Source organism: Ceratotherium simum, chromosome 2, assembly GCF_057802395.1.
Source record: "Ceratotherium simum simum isolate JZ-2026a chromosome 2, ASM5780239v1, whole genome shotgun sequence".
Taxonomy (NCBI): Eukaryota; Metazoa; Chordata; class Mammalia; order Perissodactyla; family Rhinocerotidae; genus Ceratotherium; species Ceratotherium simum.
The window spans coordinates 22,765,970-22,779,170 of NC_141901.1; the positions used below are offsets into that span (position 1 = coordinate 22,765,970).

The 13,201-nt window shown below is 44.2% G+C and overlaps 1 protein-coding gene across 1 annotated transcript in view; it reads right to left on the reverse strand.

Annotated features, from left to right (window-relative positions):
• Nucleotides 1-13,201, reverse strand: part of SMYD2 (SET and MYND domain containing 2) — a 49,408-nt gene that overhangs the window by 9,967 nt on the left and 26,240 nt on the right. Inside the window, exons 3-6 of the mRNA XM_087439126.1 lie at nt 11,190-11,300; nt 8,720-8,780; nt 7,921-8,045; nt 2,227-2,294 (exon numbers count right to left, since the gene is read on the reverse strand). Coding sequence (XP_087295252.1) covers nt 2,227-2,294; nt 7,921-8,045; nt 8,720-8,780; nt 11,190-11,300 — 365 coding nt within the window. The remainder of the gene's footprint in view (nt 1-2,226; nt 2,295-7,920; nt 8,046-8,719; nt 8,781-11,189; nt 11,301-13,201) is intronic.

Genomic DNA, 13,201 nt, shown 5'->3' on the forward strand with positions numbered 1-13,201 from the left:
CATTTCCAATCAGCTTTTTATATCTGTGGATTATTTCTACCACGTTTTCTTCAGATGTTGAGAAATCGCCACCATGGGAGATGCCAGCTTCCTAAGTGAGGGCTTGTGATCCCCCGAGAGACCTGGAGAAGCCCATCTGGGTCTCTCTGCACCTCAATTTCCTCATCTGGAAAATTGGGACATTTCTGCTCCCGCTGCTCACTGTCTGCTTTTCAGGGCCGGCGAAGATAGAGAGACTCGCCTGTGCGAGGCTTTGAGCTTTCTGATTATATCAAGGTCAAAGTTCTGAGAACAGAAATTTCTAAACTACAGGGGAAAAGTGCTTGATCTCTGCAAATGCTGCCTTTGAAATCACAAGGCCGATACGATTTCAGCCCAAAGGGATTTTTTCCCCCAATTAAAACTGCCTGGAAACTGGGGCTCATATGGGCACTCACATCCATATGTATCATTGCTCTGGTGGCCGGTGTCACCTGCCCGAACCCTCGGCAACCAAAACCCCTCTCCTGTTTGCCCTGAGAATACAGAAACGCCAAGGGGCTGTGAAGCCTGAGGGAGGACAATGAACCGCCCCAGGTTGGCCGTGTATGACAGGGAGCGGCCCTCCTCCACGTCCCGGTTGTAAAGGTCTTAGGGAAGCGTGTGGCTGGCCATGAGCCTGGGACAGCATGTAGCAGCTTCCCTGTTTTGTCTTTGGGGAGGGTCGCCTCCACCCTGCATCACAGCCCACCTGGCTCCCTGGCCAGTGGTGCACAGATTTCCTAGACCCTAGGAAATCTGATAGACATATGCATTGCAAGTTGTTAATGGAAAAGCATTTCCAGAACCAGCTTGCAGAAGAAGTATTAAGTAATTCAGTTCAAGACAGCTCCCGGATATCTTTTTAATGAAGCTGGGGGAAATGCACCATAAGGCAAAGAACCTAAAACAACTCAGGCTCTTGGTATCATCATTCTCTTGGCAATCACAGAAAAGGGTGAAACAATACCACTCTTAACCTCTCTTTTAGTCTTTAAGACACTGAGAGCAGAGACATTCCAGAGTTCATTTAGTGTTGTCAACACAAGCCTTCTAAAGAGGGTCTCACAGCTTTTCTCTTTTTCTTTTTCCCTTTCCCAGGGAAAAAGTCCAAAAGAGGCTTTCTCAAAAATACTTCTTTCCTCACTATTGGAATTCAAACTGCAGATGACACACTTTGGCCACAGGATAGTAATATTACGTGAATATACTTTTTTGTTTCTCTGATTCAAGAAAGCCTATGACCGCTGCTCATGAGGCACAAACCTGCACAGATTCTTCCATATCTTTGAGACCTGTACAATGCACAGAGCTGGGCAGCAACAGACACACACACACCAGGAGCACGCACGTCATCCACGGCGAACGCACAGCTGTTAAGGGTTTCCTGCATTTGCTTCAACCTAAAGCCAAGGGCTCCTGTAGTGCATGTTAAGCAATGCCACTTTAGACGGAACTAATCCACAATGTGGATTAATTCAGACAAGGGATGCAAGAAGCGCTCCTTTGCTCCTTCTGTAAAGTGAGGGCTTGATTTCCGGGGCCTAAGCATTTTGAAAATACCCTTTCCATCAAAGAGACAATGGAAAAGCCATTCTTGGCAGTCTCTTAAAATCAGAGCTGTAAAGATCTCCATTTGTCAGCTGGCTAGTCTATCTTGAATTACTTAAGTATTCCTAAAGTAGAGAAAAATCTTATAGTTCTTTGAAATTTTCCCCTAGTTCACTACTTTAGCATATTCTCCCTCCAAACTGTGCTGTTTCTATACTGGTATTTTTCAAAAAGGAGAGATGGAGAAGAAGCTCATATATTCTCTACACAGGCCTATGGCCAATTCTTGGTTGACAATCAATGTTTTACTTTGAGTAAAAGAAATCCAAAGATTTCCAGAACCACAGATATGCAAAAAGCAAATTTCTCAGCAGGACATGGGCTGTTCCTTCTGTGCACACTGTAAAGTATTCTTTAATAACAGCTCTCTGCCTAGCAGGACTTAACAAGCCACTGTTCTCTTAACTACTGCTTTCGGATCCTTAAATGTAGGGGAAACATTTTGAAATCTGGCAGAATTGAAAGGGTGTCTTAATTCACTTGGAGTTTCATGTCTACCACACGCAGTTAGGTAGGTTATTTAAAAATCAAAAAAAAAAAAATCAAATTAGTGTTAAGTAAGTAAAAAGACAAGAAATGAAGTCAAACTCAGCTTACTCGGGAAATATGGCTGATCCCAAATGAGAAAGTTCTTCATCTTCAATTGTGAAGCCATTACAGTTAACCTGCAGTGAGAAAGGGGGAGAAAGAAAGAAAAAAAATGAGCTAAAGCATCTCTCTGGCTAGAAATCATTTCTTTTATTTTGACCTTTAACAAATTAACTAGGAAGATGTCCTGGTTTAGTGATTTTAAAACTTTTCTTTTGGCCACCGTATCCTTTTTTTTTTTTTTTTTTTTGTGAGGGAGATCAGCCCTGAGCTAACATCCATGCTAATCCTCCTCTTTTTGCTGAGGAAGACCGGCTCTGAGCTAACATCTATTGCCAACCCTCCTCCTTTTTTTTTTCTTCCCCAAAGCCCCAGTAGATAGTTGCATGTCATAGCTGCACATCCTTCTAGTTGCTGTAGGTGGGACGTGGCCTCAGCATGGCGGGAGAAGTGGTGCGTCGGTGCACGCCCGGGATTCGAACCTGGGCCGCCAGTCGCGGAGCGCGCGCACTTAACTGCTAAGCCACCGGGCCGGCCCTGGCCACCGTATCCTTTGTTCAAAGAAAATTTACCCATCAGTCCCATGTGTAAACAAGTAAAAGAAGAAGTGTCAGAGTTGCGTCACTCCTTAGTCCAGCCTACCCACTCACCTACACACAGTGGCCCAGGAATGCCACAGCCCCCTAAGGCTCCAAGGACTGAAGTCTGCCTATCTGCAGGGAGTTAGAATACCTGCAGTCTAATGCCAATTAAGCCACAGATCTGCTGTGTGATCTTGAGCCCATCACTGAGTCCCCCTGTCCTCAATTTTCTCCCATTAAAAAAACAAGTCACTTAATCCAGTGCCCATCTCATCAGCTGAGGTGGTAAATGTAAGAGGTCTTATACAGCTAATCTAACTGCTGCCCATCCCCTTGAGAGGCAGAGGGGCCAAGGCCTGAACTTAAGGAACTGAGACCTTCCTTTCATGTCTCAGCCAAATCAACCACTGGCCACTTTCTCATCCTTGAAAAGAGATGCTGCATTGAAAAATACCGAAGGTAACTCACACCATTCTGGAAGTCTAACTTAGAGCGAGCAGGCTGAAAATGAGGAACATACAACCCCAATTTTATGTTGTTTCATAAATTCATTCTTTCCGCAGACATTCGAGAGCCCTTATGTGCTGGGCGCTGTGAAGAGAAGGATGAACAGGCCAAAATCTGTGCCCTCAAGGAACACCCAGTCTATTGGGAGATAATTCAGTGAGTGTTTTTCATTTGTATCTAAAATTTCAGAGCTGGACGGAGACTCAGTCTCTTTACTTTTCAGATGATGGAACTGAGGTCAGAGAGGAGCAGTGACTTGCCCAAAGCCAAGGGCACAGGCTGAGACCCCAGCTCCAAGCTGCTGTGAAGGCCATCTGTAAGGCATGCATGCTGAATGATTTCACCCTGTGGGCTGGAACCATCCTCTTCCACACCAGAGACATCGCGCTGGTAAATTTCAGGCCAATGGATGGGCTTTATAACACCAGCATCCACTGACCGCTTACTCTGAGCCAGGCACTGGGCTAGGTGCTGCATATTTACCTTCTCATAAATCTGCAATCCTACTCTGGCATAACCCATTTTACAGATATGACTACTAAGGCTCAGGGAGGTCAATGATTAAGTAATTTGTTCAAGGCCATATAAATAGTGAGTGGCAGAACAGGAGTCAGAATTCAAACTAGATATTCTGACAGCAAAGCTGACAGAAATACACAGGTGTTTCTTTACACTACACCATGTTTCTTCTAAAATTGTTCTGATCTATGAATGCTCACATGGCAATTTTATTTAAAATTAAAGGGCCAATGGCAAAGGCTTGGAAATCTTGGTACACAGAGAAGTAAAGGCTATGAGGGGGTTGAGTTGTAGTTTTCACAATTCAACATATTTACAATAAGTGTTTACAATTTTCAATATAAAAAGAGGAGATTACTGCAGGTTATTAGAACAATACACAGCCTTTGTAATCCTGGGGTATCGGGCATTTCTAAGTAGAAGACTTAGCAAACTATTTTTTGTGCCAACTTCAAGTACCCTAACCTATTATGTCATCAGGACATTAACCAATTACCATTAACCTATGGTCATCAATTAACATTAGGTAAGAGTAAATTAGGATATTTCTTTATTCAACAAAATTTACTGGAGCAAGAACTGGGTGTCATGCACCTTACTAGGTACTGAATGATCTATATACAGTCTCAGACTGGACACCAACAGGCCTCAACAGTGTTTGGTACCCACAAGATGACAACACATGTTTGCAGAATGAAACAATGAATGAGAGAATTTAGCAACAATTTTCAAAACTGATCAAGTGACAGACAGCTCCTGACTAACTCTGAGGGGTGGGAGACTTTGCCTCTTTGCCTCTTAGTCTCTTCCTCTGCATGGAGCCCACCTGCACCGGCCTGTGACTCCAGATTCCTCCAGACTCGAATGTTCTGTAACCACTGGTCGCTTTATTCCCTCTGCCCTCCTCTTACTGTGGAAGAGTGAGTGTGTTTCTTCATAAGCAAAGTCTCCTGTAAGCACAGGTGTCATCACTGTTCCCTTCTGGGAGGTGGTGATGATGTTTAACCCAAATTGCATAGCAATTTGCCTGCCAGCTTTCCCTCCCTTCTGAAATAGCCCTAGAGAAGAAAAGTGAACTTGCGTGTTAAGAAAGATGCATGGGCCATAGACCTTTTTTTCAAGTCAAATCAGGCATAAGTGCCTTGCTAAAGCTATTCTCATAATTAGCATTTAGACTAGATGTAGGCTGCGCACCAAAAATACATTTCCCAACCATGCATATGTTCCCAGTGATTAAAACACACCATAGCGCTGTTGAAGGAGTACAGTCACCTTCTGTTGCCAGATGTTGCTGGTACACAAGTTAACCCACAATACCCTCTCATGAACCAGAGAGAGGAAAGGGCTCAGAGGCTGGAACAGCGGACACGCAGCCCGGGGCTGAGGGGCAGGACCAGAGGGTGGCATGGGGCTGGAACAGCACTTTTCATTTTTCCTTTATTTTCATATTGCTTTCATTTTCAGTTTTCTTTGGGGATACTGAAAGCCCCTTTCAAATTTTTATTTATTTATTTATTTATTTATTTATTTATTTATTTATTTATTTATTTATGTGAGGCAGATCAGCCCTGAGCTAACATCTGCCAATCCTCCTCTTTTTTTTTTTTTTTTTATTTTGCTGAGAAAGACTGGCCCTGGGCTAACATCCATGCCCATCTTCCTCTACTTCATATGGGATGCTGCCACAGCATGACTTGACAAGTAGTGCGTCGGTGCGCGCCCAGGATCCGAACCAGCGAACCCCGGGCCCCCGCAGTGGAACGCGCGCACTTAACGGCTTGCGCCGCTGGACCGGCCCCCCCTTTCAAATTTATAAGTGAAAAAAGATATGTGTGTGTGTATGTGTATTTGTGTGTATACACAATCTCAGAATAGATATTATGATTTGGTAAATATAAAGTCTATAAAGCAATTAATTATCTACAGTTACATATGTGTGCAGGTGCGTGTGTGTGTCTCTTTCTTGGATTTCCTGAGTCAGTCCAAATTTCAAAGACTCTGAGTCATTTTCACCACAAATATACTTCTGCTTGTGAGACAAATGCCTCGATTTTTGGTTGTAAAAATTTGGTCCCATATCTACTCCGTCAACACTGAGAAGTCCTACCAGCAGGCATTACCGTGGCGGAGGAAAAGTTACCTTTTTCTCACAGCTAGAAGAGAAAAGAAGATACCTTATATTTATTTCATCTCTCCTGCTTTCTCACATAACCATGCCTCATCTAGTCCAGAAAAAAAAGTCAGGTATCTAGTTTTTAAAATTATGTAAGAGAAGTCAATTCCTCAACCTTCCACTGTCACCCAAATCCAGTGGCTGAGGATGCTTAGCAAAGTATGGTGTAAATCCAGGATGATAATGTGAAAATCAGGAAAGTTTTTCCTTACTTCTATTTTAACACTCCTAACTTGAACCTATTTTTCCTTTTACAAACAACAGAATTTTTTTCTGATTATGACAATCACACAATAGAACTATATCAATATAAACATAAAGTCTATCAAGGAATTCATCAAAAAGTTAACAGTGGTTCCCTTGGGGGTGAAGTGGGAGAAAGGAAGAAGACTCACTTCTTTCTCCATATGTGTAATTTTTAAAGGGGAAGAATTATGGATGCTTTTTACCTCTTTCTTCCTTTTAGTATTTTCTTAAGTTATACATGTTCATTGTAGAAAATCCAGAAAATCATCCAACGAAAAAGCAAAAATTTTCCACAACTCAGAAGATAACCAATTGTGAACTTCCATTTAATCTTTGTCTAAGTATATATGTGTATTTTCATATTATACACATTTTTTATCCTACGTTTACACTTAATGTTATATCATCAGTGTTTCCCCACGTCTTTAGACATTCCCTGAAATGTAAGTGATAAAGGCTATATCACCTTCCATCACAAGGCTATGCCATAATTTATTTACCACACTCCTATTGCTGGCCATTTATAATATTTCCTTTTCCTTCCTCTTCTTCTTTTTTTTTTTTAAAAAGAACCCCACAATACACAATTTGCATGTCAATCTCTGTCCATAATCTCTGATTATTTCCTTAGCAGAGATTCCTGGGAATGGAATTACTGGGTCAGGGTGTACATAGGTGATACTTTTTCTGTTCTAAGACAGAAATGTGTAAGTATCCACCTGAGCTGTTTTATATATCTAAAGACTGAAGGTTCTGGTAGCAGAATGTAGCTACTTCACCCACCGAGCAGTATTTCAGTACTTCTGTCTGGGAAGGTCATCTTCAACTAGATGCCCAGCTTGTAGGGGCAAACGTGAGGATATATGAGGGAGAGAAATCCACTCTAGCAAGTCGTGCTAGGAAGAGCCACCCTCGCGATAACGGGGAGACTGAAACAGCCAGACCGCACATTCAGCAGAAGGGTGACGGCCGTACCTTTTTCCCTTGTGCTAACAATGCCCCAGCCTTAGCCTTTCCACACGGCTGGTTTCCAGTTTTTTAATCGCTTTGAAGTTGCTCCTGTCTAGAAGCCTCTCTAACTTTTTACTACATCTGACATTGGTAAACTTAGGCTTTTCTAAAGGAGATTTCTCAGCAACCATCAGGAAAAACTCTCTGTACCAGACCCACTCGGGCTCCCCTCTGTGGTGACTGTCCTTCCTAGGGCCATGAGAGAGAGCCTCCCACTTCGGGACATCTGTAGATGCCTCTGCTTTACCAACCCAGTGTTGGTGGGAGTAAAAAAACCACGATTGTCAGAATGGAAGGTTTACGAGAAGGAAAGTAAAATGTAATGTAGGACCCTCACGTGGTCTTCTCTTTTCAAAGATCTTACAGCATGCCATAGTCCTGGGGCACTGGCGACTCCTTTGTTTTTATAAACTGTTGCAGCAGCAGAGGCACAGGCAGAGGCGAACTTCCTGTGCTCCACCCATCAGCAAGGGCCAGCACAGAGAGGACCCCGATTGCTCAAGGTCACCCAGTAGGCTAAGCAAAACAGGTCCCACAGGTCAAGAGCCTTGTCGTCCAGTCGGTGCCGTTATTCTAGGTCCGTTCACCTTCAGTGAGCGAGAGCTGGGGAGAGGGGCGCGGGCAGGGAAAGGCTAGACTGAGTGCCACCTGATGCTGGCATCTTACCTGAGCAAACAGCACTACCAGGCGATCGTTGTCGGGGAATTCAAGGTGCTTGGAGTAAAAGTGATGGAGAGCAGCAATGTCACTCTGAATCAAATCCTTCTTCTCATTGTCTAATTTCTCCAGATCTGGGGATAAACAGTCCATTATTCACCAGGTAGAAAATTCTGAATTTCTAGCTACCTCCTTCTCTTACTGTAATATGTAGAGCCCCTAGGAAATGTTCTTCCCCATCACTCGGTCTAACTGATAAACCCTGGGGAAAGAAAGGCATGCCATTTCTTCTTTCTCTTCCTCTGACAAGTGGATAGCACTCGGCAGATGAAATTTCACCTGACCATTAGCAGGAATGAGTGGCAATGACTGATAAACAGCCTCAGCCTAGTCAAGGGCCCCCCCAGTTGCCCTGGCATCAGTGTCACGGTCAAGAAAGTGGACAGCCCCTGATTTAACGCCTTTCAGTAAGGATGTCAGCTGTTTACAGGACTGCAATTCAGCAAAGACCCAAAAATATTCAGCATGCCAGGAGAGCCAGCAGGAGATAGCTGGGGATGCAATAATTCATCCTGCGAGTTCTTTCTTTCCCTGAATTATTTCCCAGTAATCCTGTCAACTCAAAAAAAAAAAAAAAAAAGCTATAGTCATTTTTCAAAACAGCATACAAATCAAAATAAAAACTAACAATTAAGAAATCACCACCACCACCAAGAATACAAGCGACCCCTTCCCTTCTTCAGTCCTGCCTAATCCACATTAAATGTGTGGCTAAAAGAACTCCTCAGCCGGTCGCAGGAAGACTTACGTGATTCAAACTCCTTCACAGCTAACAATCTCTCTGAAGGTGTTCTCTCTGGGTGGATTTTCTAGTAATTGGGGAAGAAATCATACAGATACAGATTTTAACAACCAGTGCAGAAAGCTGCACTTTCTCTTTTACATTGACCTGAAGAAAAAGCAACAATTCTCAACGAAGCAAAGAAAGCCATCCAAGGAGTCTGCCACTTGGGCTCTGAGAGCGTTTGCCCAACATCCAAACCCAAAAGACTCTTTTGAAAAGCTTTTTAATGTGTCTGCCGCGTTCCCAACACTCTGATAATGCCATGCACACAGTAGGCTCAAAAATGCTTGTTACGGGAAAGAACGCTGGCTGGAAAACAACTTTTTAGGGCCCCGACTTAAAAGGACTAAGTTGGCAGATGAACCATCCTATTTATTATTTCTCCTTCTAAAAAAGGAACAAAATCAAACTCCCCAGCCATTTTACACTTTCTTTAAGCACAGGCTAAAATGATGTCAAATTCCGTGTTTCAAAAAGAACACTTTTGGTTGTATCTGTGAGCCCGGATTCACTTTAAACGTGTTGCTGGCTTTGTTCTAGACACCCCAAGAGGAGCTAACAATAGTAAACCCGCTAGGCTTTGAGGACATGAATAAACTTGGTGTTGACAAGAGTTCAAAAGCAGAGCAGGCTGCGTCTTTGTAATCTGGCTATTCAATTTGGGGATACAGGTGGTCCCGCAGGGTGCTCTCACCTCCCTAGTTAACATGTTAAGCTTCCCCTTGGTAGATGGGGTAGCCTGTCTCCCCTAATCCTTTGCAAGCTACTAGAATACAAATGGTCTGTGTTTTTAATCATCAAGTCCTATAGAGATGAAAAGATGGGCAGGTAACTTTCCATTTAATAGACTATTAGTAGGGGCAGTAATTATAATAAAAGTTGAATGAAACTGGTATAAACTCATCATAGCATTCAGACCTCCCTCCTGGTGCCAAAACATTTCAACAGTTCTTTTTTGGAGTCGAAATCTTCCATTCACGGGATACATTTCTATAAGATTCGTAAGTCCTCTTGCCTGGGAAGGCTCTTCATTCAGGAAAGTACAACAGCTTCTTCTGAATTCTTAACCACAACACTACAGACAACATCAATGAGTTGGGGGCAGGGGAACCAGCAGATTGGTCACCCCTCCTCCCCAGATGCTCACAGATCTAATTTGATGGCTTTTTTACCTTGACGCCTCACCCAGTCACACCATTTCCTCCTACCCCTTCCTTCTGACCAAGTACTCCACATACATTTACAGATAATTGTTAGTGCAGATCCAAAAAGTTAACCTCCTCCAGGGAAAACAATTCTGATTTTTCGGTCTCACTTTACAGGCAACCCTTGAATGCCTTCGGTTACCCTGAGCTGGTAAAGTGGCATCTCAGCAGGCGCCTGACCCAAGCTGAACATAAGGGAACAATGACCTCAGAGGTCGGAAATGCTTGACTTCTGTTTATGCGGTCCAGGATCCTAACTTGGTCTGGGGACAGCTATGTGCTACTCACTACGATCACATTTGGCTTCGATAAAAAATAGAAAATTATAAAGGTGGGGGTGGTGGCAGGTATAAAGAAGATGTGGATGAAATTTCAGCTTTAAAAGATTGACAGAACAGAGGCCCTCCCTGCTACCAACTGATTATTAGCAAGTGCCTCTGCGGATAGACGCCTCCTAAGCTCCACACGGCCTATTTCATTGTGTCACAGGGACAAGTCCTACAGGGTCTGGAGATCAGGCGTCTCATTACCACGCCATCAGTGAAGACTGACCAAACCCAGGAGAGCAGCCAGTGCCAGCACCACCTTTGGAGGACCTGTTGTGGCCATCATCTGTTCCCACTGGGAGCATTTCTTTCTTTCCTTCTTCTTCCTTTTACCCTCTTCCTCTCCCCCCTTGCCTCGATTTCTACTCTTCCACTCCTTCTCTTTCTTCTCCTTTGCATATGCCACGCTGGTTGTTCCATCCCACTCCTCGCCGGCCTAGGCTCAGGCAAGCACGGAGACAAGGAAGAGCAGGACATTGCATAGGACAGGGAGCGGGGCAGGGCGCACTCTTTGTCAGAAAGAACAGGGGAAAATCTTGAAGCTTTGCAGGCCGGTCTGGTTCCCTAGGACACTCTTAACTATTTTCATTCAGGTTTCCGCGCCATGAAAGGCCATATTTTTCTACGTAAACCTGTCTCATACAAAGCTCAGTATTTAATGGCTGCAGCTACGTTCCTGGCCTGGGGTTAGCGACATCCCAGTTGCACAAGGCAAACACAAACCAGCTTACGTCTGGAGTGCTGTTCCACCCTCGTCCATGTGGATGTGACAGGAAATAGAGGTCAAGAGTGTTTAAAAGAATGTTTCACAAGGGATGATCACCATAGGTCAGTTACTCATCTTTCTGACCTTTAAGAAAAAAACAAAATAAAACGCACTTGAACATGATCCCATTTCCTCACCTGTTTGGCCAGAATCCTTGCAGTTAGCCTTACAGTCTCTGATGGATTCCAGTTTTCCCCAAAAACAACCATGGGAGAACATTCCAGCTTGTGCATGGGCCAATCTTCTTTCTGGAAAGGTTAAAAAACAATTATTAAAAACACACACACACACTGGAATAAAGTACAAGAAGAGAGGATGCAATAAGTCCTCCTAGTTAAGGTCAAGTGAAATATGTTTCCTTTTGGAAAACACGACGATGCTCACAAAAGCTAGAGATAAAAACATCCTTTAAGATAGATGCGGTTGTTTAACCTTGCTTGGGCCCAGCCAAGGTTGTTGGGATGAGAAAACGTGCTTTGTGTTTTCTCATCAAGTACCTCGTGTCTTTCTGCGGCCCCTCATTATTCCGAACAACACATACACATTTCCACTATCTGTGGAAGCTGTCAAATCGCAGGGGTGAGTGATTTGGGTATTAGCCGCTGATTTGGCTCTGCTCCCTTACAGTTGTGTTCTGGCTCTGACAGTGGATGGGCCCAGCAACTAGTCCCCTTTCGCAGGTGATAAAAATAGAACACAAATGAGGGCTTTGTCAAGGGCCCTCAAAGAGTCTGTTAAGGGCACCTACTGGGAATATTTAGGAATACCGACTTTCTAAAGATTCATTTGATAAAATAGGAAAACTGTATTTCTTTCCATCACCTGTCTTGAAGCTTTCATGCCCCAGGTTGAAGACGAAGGATATGCACTCAGTACTAGAAGGGTGGAGATGCCATCAGTTGACATGGGGAAGGCTGAGGAAGGAGAAGGACAGCACGGTGTTGTGGTGGCTAAGGAAGAAAGCACTTTGAGGAGTGGGGAGTAACTGATAATGCCAGCACTGGTGACGAGGTCAGTGTGGGGTGACTGAGAAGCGACTGGACATCATGGAGGTCATCGCTGACTCTGAGAAAAACCAGTTGTGGCAAAAGACGAGGACGAGAGGTGCTGGGAGTGGATTCAAGAGAGAGAGGAAGGAGACACGGAAACTGGGAGAAATGGGGTGCAGGCTTAGGGGATAAAGGGTGCAGGGGGAATTATTTTTTAGATGGGAGCTATCAGAGCACATTTTGGTACTAATGGGAATCTTCAGACACTCTCTTTCTCACAGTGGAATGGGGTACTGTCTTGTTCTTCCCTTAGCCTTTCCCATCTCAGAAAACAGCCAGTCCATTCTTTCAGATGCTCAGGCCAGAAACCTACGGTCATCTTTGCCACCTCTCTGTACCTCACACTCCACATCCAACTCTATGGAAAATCCACTGTCTCTGCCTTCAGAACACACCTAGAGTCTGATCACTTCTGATCACCCCCACCCTCCTACCCTGCTGCAGCCCTAACACCTCTCACGCGAACGCTGCCCTTCCCTTCTACCTGATGCCTGCTTCTGCCCCTGCCTGCCACCGACTATGCTCAGTAGAGCAGCCAGAGTAGTCAATCCTGTTAAACAAAACTCAGATCATGCCCACTCTCGGCTCAGAACTTTCTAATAGCTTCTCATCTCAGAGCAAAAGGCAAAGTCTTAAAGCTGACTTATGAGGCCACACAAGATAGGAGCCCCCGTCTGCTCCTCTGACCTCCTCATCTCCTACCAGCTCTCCTTTGCCTCACTCCATGTCAGCCACACAGTCTCCCTGTTGTTCTCTGAACAGAACAAGCAAGGTCCTGCCTCAAGACCTTTTCCACTTGCTGTATTTCCCGGCTAGAGCCCTCATCCCCTAGATATCCATATCGCTCCCTCCCTCCCTCCTCCAGGTCGCTGCCCCAACGTCACCTTTTCAAGATACCTGCCATGAACACTCTAGCAAAAACAGCACTTTCCCCATCACTCTCCCTTGGCTTTATGTTTCTTCTTAGTACTTCTCACCACCTGATATATTATGTATTCATTATTTTGGTTTAGTATCTGTCTCCCCCCATTAAAATAAAGGGACTTAGTCTGTTTTGTTCACACCTATAAACCCAGAACCTAGAACAGTACCTGACATTT